At 48.6% G+C, this 14,683-nt stretch overlaps 1 protein-coding gene across 1 annotated transcript in view; it reads left to right on the forward strand.

Annotated features, from left to right (window-relative positions):
- The first annotated feature begins 10,571 nt into the window (after window positions 1-10,571).
- Window positions 10,572-14,683, forward strand: part of LGR6 (leucine rich repeat containing G protein-coupled receptor 6) — a 207,511-nt gene continuing 203,399 nt past the window's right edge. Inside the window, exon 1 of the mRNA XM_084853644.1 lies at window positions 10,572-10,958. Coding sequence (XP_084709770.1) covers window positions 10,762-10,958 — 197 coding nt within the window. The 5' untranslated portion in view covers window positions 10,572-10,761. The remainder of the gene's footprint in view (window positions 10,959-14,683) is intronic.

Genomic DNA, 14,683 nt, shown 5'->3' on the forward strand with positions numbered 1-14,683 from the left:
TAAATCTTTACGTAGCCTATCACGGCTAAATTTTCCAAAAACACTGTGATAGGCTACGTAAATCCTTACGTAGCCTATCATGGCTGACTTGGGGGGGGGGGAAAAAGCGCGTACGCAAATGACGGTGCCCATGGGCGCCGCCATTTGTGTTCCTTATTTGGGCACGTGTAGTCTACGTAAAGATTTACGTAGACTACGGCGAAAATAAGGGCAATGCAAATAGCGTGGGCGCCGCCATTTGCGTACACGCTTCCCCCCCCCCCAAAGTCAGGATTTACGTAGCCTATCACGGCTGACTGCAGGGACGCAAACGGCGGCGGCTATGGCCGCTGCCATTTGTGTCCCGGCCGGCCAGGAGGATTCGCGGCTGGAGGGACGGGGCGCCTCCCCCCTGGCCAGAATTTCGGCCGGAGGGCCGGGGCGCCACCCCCCCAGCCAGAATTTCGGTGGGGAGGAACAGAGCGCCTCCCCCCCACCGCGAAGCAAGCTGCGGGACCATGTAAGTGACTTTCGTCCATCCCTACCTCAGACGCAACTGTTCTTTATTCAGCGCACACAGAAGCGAAGTCAGCAGAAGTTCCACCCACTGCTGCCACTCCCAACTCTACAGGAGCTGCTTCGGTTCAAAAACAATAGCTAACCCATAGTACCTCCCAGGATACATAACACAGGGCATACAGTCATCCTGACAGCCTCCTTTCTGCTGCAGAGCCTGTGAAGCAAGAGCACCATGCATGCAGATGCTCACATGTTCCTTCATTAACAACAGAAATGGAATAAGAGAGAGGAATCCTCAGCGTGATCTTATGAGTGCAGGGAGAGTGTCTGCCTACTATTCTAGAGAGGGGCAGGCAGGATTTCTTGCACTGTTTTCTTATTGTTTTATTTTTGGGAAGTGGCTGGAAGTTCTATAACCCCTGCCCCCTCCCCCTCTCTCGTGTTACAGAGGAACTCCAGACATGATGGCTTTCTGAAAGGTGTGTTGTGCACTACATTTGGAATTCTGACTGAAACCCGGAGTGGGTTCACCATCCCACTGACACTGGCGCCACCAGCCTCCCCTGGTGCTCTATGTATTTAATTGGCACTGTCCTGACCCCTTGGCTCAAAAATCCAGTTTGGCTCTGGAAGAAGCAGCACGGAAAGCTGCCAGGAATGTCATCGGTAAGGCTCTGGACAGCTACAGAGGCACAGGGGCTACTGCGAGCCTGGGCTTCGTCCTTGATGAGGCTAAAGGGACTTGTTCCCTGTAACTGCAGAAACATGCAGATGCCTGCCTGCCTGACATGCCAGCACCTAGGCAACAAGCCCACGAGGGTACTATTGGAATGGATTGGCCAGTCAGAGCCTTGGTGGGAAACATCGGTGGTGTAGCGGAACCAGGGCTCGCGGGGACATAGCACTGGCAATTCTTTTTGTAGCAGAGATGCCTGCCATCATCTGCCACCTGCCTCAGCATTTCATGTCCCCTCTGAGCTTAGCTGCAGTAGTCACGGTAGCTGTGGGGAAATGAATTTCCCAGCAACAATATATTGTTCTGTGTTGTAATGCAAAGTATTTTGGGGTGGGCAATTAAGACCCATTTGTTTTATAAAGACTTGCTCCTGGTGGAGATGAAAACTGCTAGAGCCAGTTTGTTGGTATGGATCAATGCAGCTGCCTGCATTGGGGGGGGGGGGTTTTCTATGAGGACTGCCATGATGAGCGCCTGCACTTCAAAATGTGGGAAATATGACCGAATCCTGAAGCATCCCCAGTTCTCAGATGGATCAGCAAGGTCAAGCACTGCCTGAGCACCCTTGATGACACATAGTGCATAAATCAACTGTGTGAGCACCACACCTCTGGTTAAAGGGCCCTTTAGATCCATGTTCGTCATTACACATGTACGCATGCAAGTTGTGTGTCTGCATGAATGAGGACACATGGCAACACTCTCTAGGAAGGATTCCACTACAAAATACGAATACTGAGTTCATTGCAGGCCCTCTGTCTGCATCGACAAGGAATAGGCTAGTCACCCTAAGGATCAGAGTCAAGGAAGCTGAAAGGTTTATTTGGGTTTGGAGAGAGATGCAATTGAATGTTCTTTTAAAAAAAGAGACTGGAATGTGTGTGGTTTAGGCCACCACTGGCCCATGACCTTCTGAGCCATCTTGGGCCATGTAGGGGCCTGCTGTGTGTTTGTACTGCCATGGGTTTGTGTTTACATCTTGGAATGCCTCCAGGAGTCATTGACTGGGGCTGCTTGCGGCATTTCAAACCTTGGATGGCCCTGCTGGGAGCAGTAGGTCAGGGACTCTTTCCATCCCTCTGTGGTCCTGCAAATGGCTCTCCTGTGGCTTTCTCAAACCCGCACAGAGTGCAAGCACATAAACAAAGCCCCAGGCATCTGGCTCCCTTCCCTCTCTATCCGTGCCTCTTATCTACAGCTTTGCTGTAGAACCTGAAGGGAGAAGCTTTAAAATAGCAAGGAAATGAAGCCAGTGCTTCTACCCTATGTGTTTGGGACGCAGAGAACATGGAGCATCCAGCCAAGCCACAAGAATGTGAGCAACAACATTCACAACAAGTGCCCACAGAAGAAAGCAGGAGCAGAAAATACCCCAGGGGTGGCGGGGAGAAAGAGCGTTCAATCAACCCGTATGCAAAACAAGGACGCAACATATGCTTGGGAGACACATCCAAAATGCCCAGAGCAAAGCGTAATTGAATAAGGCAGCTGAGGACAGCAGCAGCAGGTCCCAAGAAGATCACAGCCAGTAGCAAACATCCAGCACTTTGTTTTATGCCTGCCAGGTGTATGGAAAACATTTCGTACCTCAGTGATGCCCCAACACAGACTCAATGCCATGTGTCTATCTGTAGTAGGGGAGATACACACACACATCAGGGCAGAGATCCTCAGGCTCAGCTGATGTCAGCCATTCCTTGCCTCAGCATGATGGCAAATCGGGGGGGGGGGAGTGTGCTTTAAGTTGCATGAGAGAAGTGGAGAATAGGAGATTGCCACATGGAGCTCCATCACTGTCATCCCACGTGTTCCAGGGGAGCAGCCAATGGAGGCGCTCAGGAAAGAGTTGTTTTCAATCATCAAGCAGCAAAGAAGCAGATACTTATTTATTTATTTATTTATTTATTAAATTTATTAATCGCCCATCTGACTGGTCACCCAGTACTTAGAGATCAGGGGTGCTTCCTGAGCCTTTTATCCTGAAGTTGCCCTGCCTGGTTCATGCAATTTTACAGGCTGGAGGTGGGGGAAGGTACTGACCTTGTCATCTTCCATTGTAACCCTCCTGTGTTTTCCCACCACTTCTTCCACTGTTTTTCTTAGCAGAAAAAAAAAATCTGTTAAGGAAGAAAAGATGGAATAGCTGCACAATGCTTTTTGACTGATAGCACGAGTACCTCTCCATCTGCAAGCACCCCAGTAGAGGATTAGATGAAGGTCAATAAACTGCAGTTCCGTGCAGACAAAATGAAAGTGCTGGTGGTGAGTTGTCCATCTGACCAGGGAGGTGGCATTCAGCCTATCTGGGACAGGGTTGCACTAAAGCACAGGTGGGGAACATTGGCCCTTCAGATGTTGTTGGACTGCAACTCCCCTCAGCTCTAATTAGCATAGCTAATAGTGAAGGATGATGGGAGTTGTAGTCCAAGAACTTCTGGAGGGTCGCACATTCCCCATCCCTGCACTAAAGGATCAGTTTCATAGCCTGGGAGTGCTATTATATCCAGCCTCATCTGTGGAGACCCAGTTGGTTTCTGCAGTACAAAGCACCTTTCATCAGGCAAATGTGGTACTCCAGTGATGCACCAATGGAAAAGAAACATCTCAAGAAGCTGGAACAAAGGTTTTATTTGTAGACAAGCCCAATGTGTTTGGGCCTATTTTATTTTAAGGCCTCCTTCAAGGGGTTATAAAAACGTCTGCAGAAATTCCTGTAATAATGTCTCCTACCACAATTCCCTGGTGACTCCTTGAGATATTTCTCTTCCATTTGTAGGTCTTTTGGGATGCTCTCCCACTTTTGCACCTTTTGTTTTTTTGTACTCCAGCAATGGCCTCTTCCAGACAGAGGGTCTGGCCACTGGTATACATGCCCAGGTAGCACTGTGTAATGTGTTATACATGGGGCTACCTCTGAAGACTATTTGGAAAATGCACTTCAAAATATAGTGGCTAGATTGCTAACTTGACCCAGATGTATGGAGCATCTCTCACCAGTTTTAAAACAATGACTGTGACACTGACTTTGGGGTAGTTCCACATGAAGTTTTTATTATGCAGTCACTCTGCCTCACAGCCAAGCTATACACTACGCTAATCACACAGCATATAGCTGAGGCTTGTGTGTTTCTTTCTTTACTCTAGTGTAAGTGCATGCAGCCATGGTTTGGATTGGGGAGTGCACCCAATGCACTCTGTGGGGAGAGTTAAACCTCCCCCCCCATACACACCATTTCCCCCTAAATTCCCACCTTCAAGCGGGAGGATTTTTTTTTTAAAAAGAAAAATGTCTCCATTAGGGTCAATTGAGACTTTTTCTCTTTTGCTACCCCCCCCCCCTGCAGGGGAAAGTGATTTTAGGAAAAAATGGTGTGTGTGTGTGTGTGGGGGGGAGGTTTAACTCTCCCTTCCTGGAGCACAGTGGTCCCAATCTGAATCAGGATCAATGCATTTACACTAGAGTTAAAAAAGAGACAAGCCTCAGCTACATGCAATGTGATTAGCGTACGGTGTGGTTTGGCTGTCATTCACATACTTTTATGGACATCCAGACGACGTTGTCTTCCATTTGTAACCCTCCTGTTTTCCCACTGCTTCTTCCATCTTTTGTCTTTCCACCAAAAATCCGTTAGGGAGGGAAAGATGGAGTAGCAGCGCGATATCTTTTGATTGGTAGTGCTAGGAGCCAATGGAGGCTGGTGGCTCTGATGTCAGTGGGGAAGTAAATCTGCTGTGGGTTTCAGTCAGAACTCTAAGGCTGTCTTCATGCTGAGCTTTTATCCTGCGATGGAGATGACTCCTTCACGGAAGTTTGCGGGCTGTTTGCATGATGCCATGAACCTCCAAGGTGTCTCCTGCGCTAAATGCCCTTTGTTCCATTTTTAAAAGATTGCAGATAATGAGCTATCAAATTACCCCGTTGTGTTCCGCTTCAGTTCCCTCTGTGAAAAGAGGAAAAGCAGCAAGAAGCGGAGCGAGATCAATGAAAGATAATGGAAGACTCAGCTACGGGGAGAAGGGGGAGGGGGAGGGAGGGAGAAAAGGAAGCACGTGAAAAAGGGAGTCGTCGTGATCCTGCATTTAAAACAGAAGCAGAAAGCCCTGTTTTAAATGCAGGATTTCAGGCTGGTGTAGAGATTCCCTAAAGCAGCTATCCAAGGTGCAAAGTAGAGATTGGTCAGGGCCATCTGGTTGTCTTAGCCCAGTCTTCTCCCAAATTGGCACCCTCCAGATATGTGCAACTCCCATCAGCCCCTGCCAGCATGGTCGGTGTGGAGGGATGGTGGGAGTTGTAAACCAACACTTCTGGAGAGCACCAGGTTGGGGAAGGCTTTCATAGCATCTAAACTTTTAGTTAGCATCAAGGAAATACAGTTTTATTGCTGCACATATTTTTCTGATCTCCCTTCCCTTCCCTTCCCTTCCCTTCCCTTCCCTTCCCTTCCTGAAGTGTGGCTAGGGCAGCCACTTACACATCACTGACCCCCTCCCCAGGCACACACATCACGCTTACAAACCCCTGCAGGCTTTTGTGTTCAGCACGTGAATATCTACAGAGGAGCCCAGCCCATGGGCATGCTGGGCGTGGGCTTCACATGTGAACCCTGACCCACACGACAGTTTTAACCCTCACATGTGCAGGCTCAATGCCTGCATACAGTTATGTAGATGTAGGGAAATAATTCTGCATAAACATCCTCAAAGACAACCCACAGTTTAGCCTCTTTCCCCCACCCTCATGATAATGGACTTGTAGTGCTTTTGAGCTCTGGGACCAGGTGAAGGTTCCCCTTCCCCCAATGCCTGGGCCTTGAGATTGTATGGCAGGATTTGGCCTGCAAGCCAAATCTGGCCCTCCTGGCATCCCAATCTGGCCACCTGGGGTTCCTCTGATTGCTATGCCCCCTTTCCTGACATTTGGGGGTTTCCTGGCTTTTGTGCAGTTCCCCCCCCATTCTAAAAGGTTGAGATGCCTCTCCTAAAGCTTAGTTACTGACAGTAAGAACTTTAAACTTAAATATACTGGGGCTGTCTTTACATTAAAGAAAAAACCCACAGTCCTCCCATTGTGGAGCCTTTCTGCATTTACAGCAGCCACCATGTGATTGCTGAGAGGGGAAGCTTTTAATTTTCAAGGTTCCATAGAACTCAATGAAACAGTACCATCTAGTGGCTATTTTAATAGCACAACATCCCGACTTAAATAGATAGCTCATTATTTCCAGATCTTTTTGAGATGGAATAACCAGGAAATACCTCTGGATGTGCCTTGGAGGTTCACAACGTCATCTACAGGACCCGCAAACTTCCATGAGATAGCAATCTCAATAGCAGGACAAAAGCTCAGTGTGAAGAAGCCCCGGGACTTTGGCCCTGACCCTTCTGCCTTTGGCCCTGCCCACCAGTGGAATGCAGCCACTGAGAGCTTCCCCAAAACTCAATTCAGTCCTCGGGCTGAAAGAGGTTCCCCACCCCTGTTGTATGGTCTTGGCACACATTCAAAAAAGAGTGCCATGTTGTGTGGAAAAGACACCAGAGGAAAGAAGTGTGTCAAGAAATGACTCATGATTCAGTGTGAACAGCAAAGGGCTAATCCAGTGACAACTGGGAGAAGATTGTGTGTGTGTGCTGTGGAGTAGGTAGGTAGGTAGGTAGGTAGGGAAGGTTGGTGGACACACACTTCAAGACGAAGAGATGGGACAGAAAAGGAAGGAGCTGCAAGGCCGAAAGCAAGGCCGCAGAATATCTTTCAGCCTGAGCACTGGATCCATTTCAGAGCAGCTCTCAGGGACAGCCTTCCAGTGGTAGGCATGGATGAAGGCAAAACGGGTGGGACCAAAATACCAGAAATGCCATAAGAACATAAAAACAGCCCTCCTGGATCAGACCAAGGGTCCATCCAGTCCAGCATCCTGTTCACACAGTGGTCAACCAGCTGCCTACAGGAAACCCACAAACAGGACACGAGTGCAACAGCACCCTCCCACCCATGTTCCCGAGCAACTGGAGTACACAGGCTTACTGCCTCTGGTACTGGAGGTAACACATAGCCATCAAGACTAGTAGCCGTTGATAGCCTTTTCTTCCTGGAATTTGTCCAACCCCCTTTTAAAGCCATCCAAATTGGTGGCTATCACTATGTCTTGTGGTAGCCAATTCCATAGTTTGACTATGCACTGTGTGAAGAAGTACTTCCTGTTATCAGTCCCGAATCTCCCACCAATCAGCTTCATGGCATGACCTCATTGGGTTCTAGTATTTTGAGAGAGGAAGAAAAATGTCTCCCTATCCACATTCTCCACACCATGCATAATTTTGTACATCTCTGTCATGTCTCCCCTTACCCTCCTTTTTTCCAAGCTAAACAATCCCAGCTGTTGTAACCTTCCCTCATAGGCCAGTTGCTCCAGCCCCTTGATCATTTCAGTTGCCCTTTTCTGCACTTTTTCCAACTCTACAATATCTTTTTTTAGCTGTGGTGACATAGTCTATCTTAAAGCTATTATTGCCAGTAGCTAAGCCTTAGGAGAGGCATCTCAGTCTTTGAGAACAGGAAAAAAGTGCAAAAGCCCATAATCCACCAAACAATCCATGGTTGCGGGAAAGGGGGGTGGCCCTCTAGGGAGCCCGGGGGGGGGCTAGATTAGGGTTGAATTTGTCCCTCGGGCCTGAGGTTCCATTCCCCTGGCCTAACGGTACTGGAGAAGATTAAAGCATAAGTAAACCTGCAGGTGCTTGTGTGAGTAGGGAAATCACTCTGTGTGATGAAGAGCAAAAGAATGCAGTAAATGGTAAATGCACTGGAAGTAGTTTAATTAAAAATGCATGGAAATAAATCTCTTGGCTGTGTGGATGAGTTCTTTGACTGATTGTTCAAGTTGTTGCTTGTTCTTAACTGTTTAGAGAGAAACAGTTATTTAAACAGAAACTTTTAGACAGTGGCATAGTGGAGGCAATGCTTGCAGGGATGCAGCCCCAGCACTTTTTCATTAGCAGGGACTCTGATGTCATCCGCCACCCCCCTCAAAATTCCCTGTTCCCTCTGAGCTTAGCTGTGATCCTCACTGTAGATGTGGGGGGAATGAATTTTCCAAGCAACAATATATTGTTCCATTTTGGACCGCAAAGTATTTGGGATGACTTGGTCTGGAATGGGCAGTTAAGACCTATTCGCTTTACCAAAGACGTGCTCCAGGTGGAGATGAAACCTCCTAGAACTGGTTTGTTGATATGGATTGACACAGCTGACTGAAATTTTTGGACTGCACTTAGAGACTGTCACAATAAGCTCCTCCATTTCCAAATTTACCACTACACCACTCTGTGTGTGTGTGTGTGTGTGTGTGTGTGTAGTTCAATCCAGCTGGGTGTGTAGACATTTCTGTTGGAGGGAGAAGGGGGAGATATAATGAAGGAGCTTAGGGTCAGGCTAATAGATAATGTTGGGGCACTAAGGGAGTGTGCAAGGGGGCTGTTTAAATGATAAGGGATCTGTCCATGAGGGCTGAGTTGAGAGGGTGAAGCTTCCATAGAGGATCATATTTTGAAAACCTAAAATGTTTGTGTTGGAGTGAATGGGTGAAAAAGATTTTAACACCCCTGCATTTTTTCTCAGATGTCCAATTGAAATACCCCTGCCTCACTCTCAGCTGCACTGTTTTTGGATCCCAGTTGAAGGTTGTATATCTTACAAGGTTGTACAACCTTAGAAGGGGCATGGCTGTAAGGGGGCGTGGCTGTGACTGTCACGAAGGGACCCTGCACTTCTGACTTTGCCACCACGCTGCAGCTTTTAGATAAGTCACGAATACCATGTCCCTTTGTAACATACATCCCAGTGTTTGTAAATTAAGTCACTCCATCTCACCTGCCTCTGGACTGTCTCTTTCCTGGACTAAGAGTTAAATTAACTAGATGGAACATCCTCAGGTTCTTGACATCGCATTGCACCACGAAAGATGCTGTGATGTACTGGAAAGCCAATATAACAGTCTCTGCTCATATGGAGAACAACCAAGCAGCTCCGTCTCCAGGTTTTTGAGGGCCCTTGGGCAAGACACCATAAGCGGGGGCCCTTTCCTCCATGAGTCGAGCTTCTCACTGCCATGGTCACCAGCTGCTATTCCTCCTCATTCTCTTTCTCATCACTGCTGCTGCTTGCTTGCTTGACAGGCAGACAGCCAGTCGGCAAGCAGGCCGTGGCATCTGCTGCTCCTCCTCCTCATCACTGCTGTTGTCTGGGCCAGAGCAAGAGGCAGGTGAAGAGGAGGAGCAACTCCAGGGGGCTCTTGTCAGTGGGCCCCTGCTGGTGTGTGGGCCCTGGGCAGGTGCCCAACCATGCCTACCTCTGACGCTGACCCTGCAACCAAGGGTCTTGCAGCACCTTAAAAGGACAATGCATTTTATGGTAGCAGATGCTGGACTAGAAGCCACTTTGTCAGCTGCACAAAGTGTTCTCTCCAGATGGCAGATAGGCATACATGAGAGCCAGTGTGGTGCAGTGGCGAGAGTGTTGGACTGGGAGCCGGGAGATACGGGTTCTAGTCCCCACTCGGCCATGGAAGCTCACTGGGTGACTTTGGGCCAGTCACAGACTCTCAGCCCAGCCTACCTCACAGGGTTGTTGTTGTGAGGATAAAATGGAGGAGGAGGAGGATAATGTAAGCCGCCTTGGGTTCCTTGCAAGAGGAAAAAAGGCGGGATATAAATACAATACATACATACATACATACATCAGTTTTCCCCAACCTGGTGCCCTCCTGATGCTTTGGGCTACACCTCCTAGGATTCCTGGCCAATGGCCAGGCTGGCTAGGGCTAATGGGACTTGAAGTCCAAAATATCTGGAGGACACCAGGTTGGGGAAGGCTGACATACATAGAATCATAGAGAATCATAGAATAGTAGGGTTGGAAGGGGCCTACAAGACCATTGAGTCCAACCCCCTGCTCAATGCAGGAATCCACATGAATACAGTGTATGTGTGTGTGGGGTGTAAACAGTAGGGCCAAAAGGTTGTGAAATGGAAGGGGTAACAGGGAGTCTGTGCCACTTCGATGCTTTCCTCAGAAAGGTTCTTCTTTCTTCTGTATACTCTGCCAGTCTCTTCCTTTCTCTAGCTCTCTCTTTTAAAAATGTTTCCAAACAAGTCCCTGGTCTACTAACAGGTCTCTCTCTCTCCCCCCCCCCTTTGAATGAAATTCCTGCCAGCTCTGAAGGAGGGAGAAGGAGTGAGGAGAAAGTTTCTCTGACTCCTCCCATGTGAGCCTCTAACTCCCAGCCCAGCCCAGCCCGTGTGAAACCCAATAACCGAGACCCCTCAACAATGCTTTCCCTTCACTGGCTGCATCCTTGCCGCACCAAGGAAGAGCACGGGCGATTCAGAGGGTGCTGTCTGGGGGAGCTGTAGGATCCTTCCACCCCCACCCCACCCCGCGCGCTGAGCACAGTAGGAGCAAGGCTCAGAGAGAGGCAGAGCTCGGAAGGAGAACCGGCATACGCAGCAGGCTGGCTCCAGCTGGACTAAGAATGGACCAGCTGGTGCCCTGGTGGCTCCTCTTGTCCTTTTCAGGCACCCTCAAGATCGTGTCTCTGGAGCAGGGGGCTGCGCCCTCCTGCCCATCTCTGTGCCACTGCGAGGAAGATGGCATCATGCTGTCCGTGGACTGCTCCGAGCTGGCGCTCTCCTCTGTTCCTGATGGCCTGAGTCCCCTAACAGCCTACCTGTAAGTACAGAACTGTCATATCCGTTGCTTTGCTTTCCCTGGGTGACATAGAGAAAGAGTGTGCGGGGTGGGGGGCCGGGACGACGACACAGAGTTGGCTGCCTGCTATCGTCGTGCCACATTTTCTTAAAAACAAGTTTCCCCGTGCAAATTAAAACAAGAATAACTAAGAAAGGAGGCAGCTATTATGACAGGAGAGCCCATTCTCTCTCTCTCTCTCTCCTCTCCCCCTGTCCCCCCCCCCCCGAACCCAGTGCTCCCTTTGTGGTCCTCTAGAAAGCCTGTTTATATTGTGATGTTCTGCATGCTTTACTTCTTGATTGCTACGGATCAGAGGAGACAGAGCTTGTTTGCTGGGCTGATTCTGATTGTTTGGGAGCATAATGGTGTATTTATACTGAGTAATTATTGCAAACTGCTATGGGATCCCTCTTTCAAACATTTCAAGAGGCAGTGATAACTTAGGGCTTCGCAGGCTCAGGGAACGTCAGGATCCAGCTCATTCCCAGTGAACTGGAAAGTTAAGTGAGCTGGGGGGGGGGGGATTCCAGCTCTGCTAACGGTGACAGCTAAAAGAAGATTTAATGTCTGGCTTCCAACAGCATCAAGAGGTCTCATGTTTGGTCCCAGCAAGGTCTTCTCTGTGGAGAGTTGTTTGCTCCTTATCTGTGCCTGGAGGATAGCTTAGAAAGCCTAAGGGTTGCTTTCCTGCATGCTTCTTCTTCCCTGCCTCTCAGCAGTGGAGCTTTTCCTTTGAATCAGAGAATCTAACACTATGTCTGAAAGACACTTTGTATATTTATGCATAGAAAGTTTAGCAAACACAAAACTTTCCTGCACTGAAGCAGTGATGGAAAGAACTGGGCTTTGCTTCTTCTTCTTCTTCAATACATGGAGACAAGGCTAAATGTTTTGGGAGGAATGCCCCAACGAGGACTGAAAATTATGCAGGACTCAAGGAGTGCTCATGTTTGGTGAGCACTGAGTAGTGCTTACTGGGCAGTATTGTCTAGTGCTTAGAGCAGAGAAACTGGGGGAGGACGTGGCTTGGAGTCCTATTGTGTTTCTTTGAGGGAGATCATTTGCCCGCCATCTGTCTCCCTAAGCTGGGTTATCTCTTTGGGAAGAGTCCTTAAAGGGAAGACACTGGCCCCAAGGGGTTGTACCAGTGTGCTTTCTTCAGTCCCCCAGGCCTGTGCCCGCCTTCTTGGCATATGACAGTGGGAGATGCCTGCGTGCTGTTGTAACACTGTGTTGAACCCCCTAGAAAGAGTCAGTTGGGAAAGAAAGATACCATTCCAGAAGGATGCTTTCCGCGCTAATTGGGAAGCATGACACACAAGGGACCCTGCTGGAATAAACTGTACACACCCATGGTATGGTACCCTGAGGATATTGGCCTCATGTCATGTTTCACATTCACAGGCTCTCTGCAAACAAGTTTGACTAAAGCAGTAACTCCAGCTCAGGAGCTGAAGTCTGCCGAGAGAGGTTGCATTAAGTTGTAGAAGATACAAACAAGGCTGAAGTTGGTTCCTAGTTGGCTTATTTGATACAGAGTTTCATGAGCATCCTGAATAAAGGACTGCTGGGTATGTGACCCCCCCCCCCCCCGGGACTACTATGCACCAGTAGTCCCTCTGTTCCAAAGCGCTAGTTTTGCACAAGACACTTTTAACATGTGATGCCCTCAGGCGGCGCTTAGGAATCGTATGATGGGCTGTAAGGGTGGTCTCTCGCAGCAGCTTACCGTGTCATTTGATATATGATGCTAATCTAAAACGTGCCATCAGGGGACCCAATCTGCCTCTTCATTCATCCTCATGCATCAGATTTGTACATCCTCTCTTTTAAAGCCCTGGAGGAAACGCTTCCCCTAGACCTAAACAAGGGCAGCCCTAGACACAGGTGAAGCTCCAGAGCTCCACTCTCACCCTTCCATCCTGTAACTTTGCAGCAGCCGCTGTTGCTCTTCATTGCAAGGCCAACTTTGACTTGAAGTGGTGGCAGGACGGGAAGAGGTGCCATAGATCAGCACCCCCTTTACGGCCAGCGACAAATGCCTATTTGTCCGGTGCTGAACTAACGCTGCATTTTGCACCTGAAATCTTGCCAGCCAGGTCATCAATCACAGCCAGCCTCCTATACTGAGGCTAGAATACATACACATGAGTTCCATATAGGAGAGCCCCACGTAAGTCGAGAGCAGGAATATCAAAGGGGTATCAAGTGTCTGGACACTGTTTGCTTCACCACCATGCAGGAAGTCAGAACTGTATTGTGCTGGGCAGAAAGGCAAACATGCGTTTGATATCAAAAGCCTCTGGAGGAAATTTGAAGTGGAGAAACAGTGGGTGGTGAAAGAATTAAGTAACTCCCCCCTCCCGCTGAAGCAAAATTCTCTCCTGCGTTTTTTTTTTTTAAGGAGTCAGGGCACTGTTGCTCATAGAAGTGTATGCGGTATCATTTGCCCCTTAGTAATCACAGAGTTTTGCAACTCTTGTAACTCTAGCAAGATTGCCAGATCCCATGCAACATATTCCTGGATGTAGTCACCAAAGGAAGAGCACAGCAATCATGAAGATTGCAACATACTTTAGGCTTTCCCATTTCCAGAGATGCTCAGCACATTTTTTTCTCTAACTGGGATAGATCAGAATTTGGGGCACCCAAAAATATTAGTTACTGGCCATCGATCCATCACTGCTTCTGAGCAAGCCCTTCCATCTTGGAAGGGCTTGCAGGATGGATTGCTATGTCTTTTGCAGTCCCCTTGCAACTTTTCTAGGAAGTTTCCCTCCTCCAGACAGTAGCCTAGTTTGGGCATGCGGTGGCGCCATTGACAGCTGTTTGTAAGAAGCATCCCTCTGCTGCTGCACTGCAATACCTAAACTCTCTAAAGTTGTTCAGTCGTTAAGTCGTTTTCGACTCTTCGTGACCCCGTGGACCATAGCACGCCAGGCCTTCCTGTCCTCCGCTCTCTCCCGGAGTGTGCTCAAGTTCATATTCATTGCATCGGTGATGCTATCTAGCCATCTCATCCTCTGCTGTCCCCTTCTCCTTTTGCCTTCAATCTTTCCCAGCATCAGGGTCTTTTCCAGGGAGTTTTCTCTTCGCATTAGGTGGCCAAAATATTGGAGCTTTAGCTTCAATGTCTGTCCTTCCAATGAGCACTCAGGGTTGATTTCCTTTAGGATGGACTGATTTGACCTCCTTGCACTCCAGGGGACTCGTAAGAGTCTTCTCCAGCACCACAGTTCGAAAGCATCGATTCTTCGGCGCTCAGCCTTCCTTATAGTCCAGCTCTCACAGCCATATGTTGCTACTGGGAAAACCATAGCTTTGATTATATGGACCTTTGTCGGCAAGGTGATGTCTCTGCTTCTTACTATGCTGTCTAGGTTTGCCATGGCTTTCCTCCCAAGGAGCAAGTGTCTTTTAATTTCATGGCTACAGTCACCATCTGCAGTGATCTTGGAGCCCAAGAAAATAAAATCTGTCACTGCTTCCATTTCGTAATCATTCCTTTCGAATCCTGCCTGAACTCCTGTGCACTTCTCCGTCATACCAGGACTCCTACTGCATTCTCCAAAAGTCAAAATGAATGAGTCAAACTCAGTATGCTTCCAAACAAGGCCTTTATTATGCAATCACCCAGCCTCATTCATGAAAATTTCTGAGTGGGGGTCCCTTTGTAACCTTCCTGTGGCATCTTTCATATTTTG

The sequence above is a fragment of the Heloderma suspectum genome, chromosome 4 (assembly GCF_057233095.1).
Source record: "Heloderma suspectum isolate Gila_16-S chromosome 4, 16-S_ref, whole genome shotgun sequence".
Classification (NCBI taxonomy): domain Eukaryota; kingdom Metazoa; phylum Chordata; class Lepidosauria; order Squamata; family Helodermatidae; genus Heloderma; species Heloderma suspectum.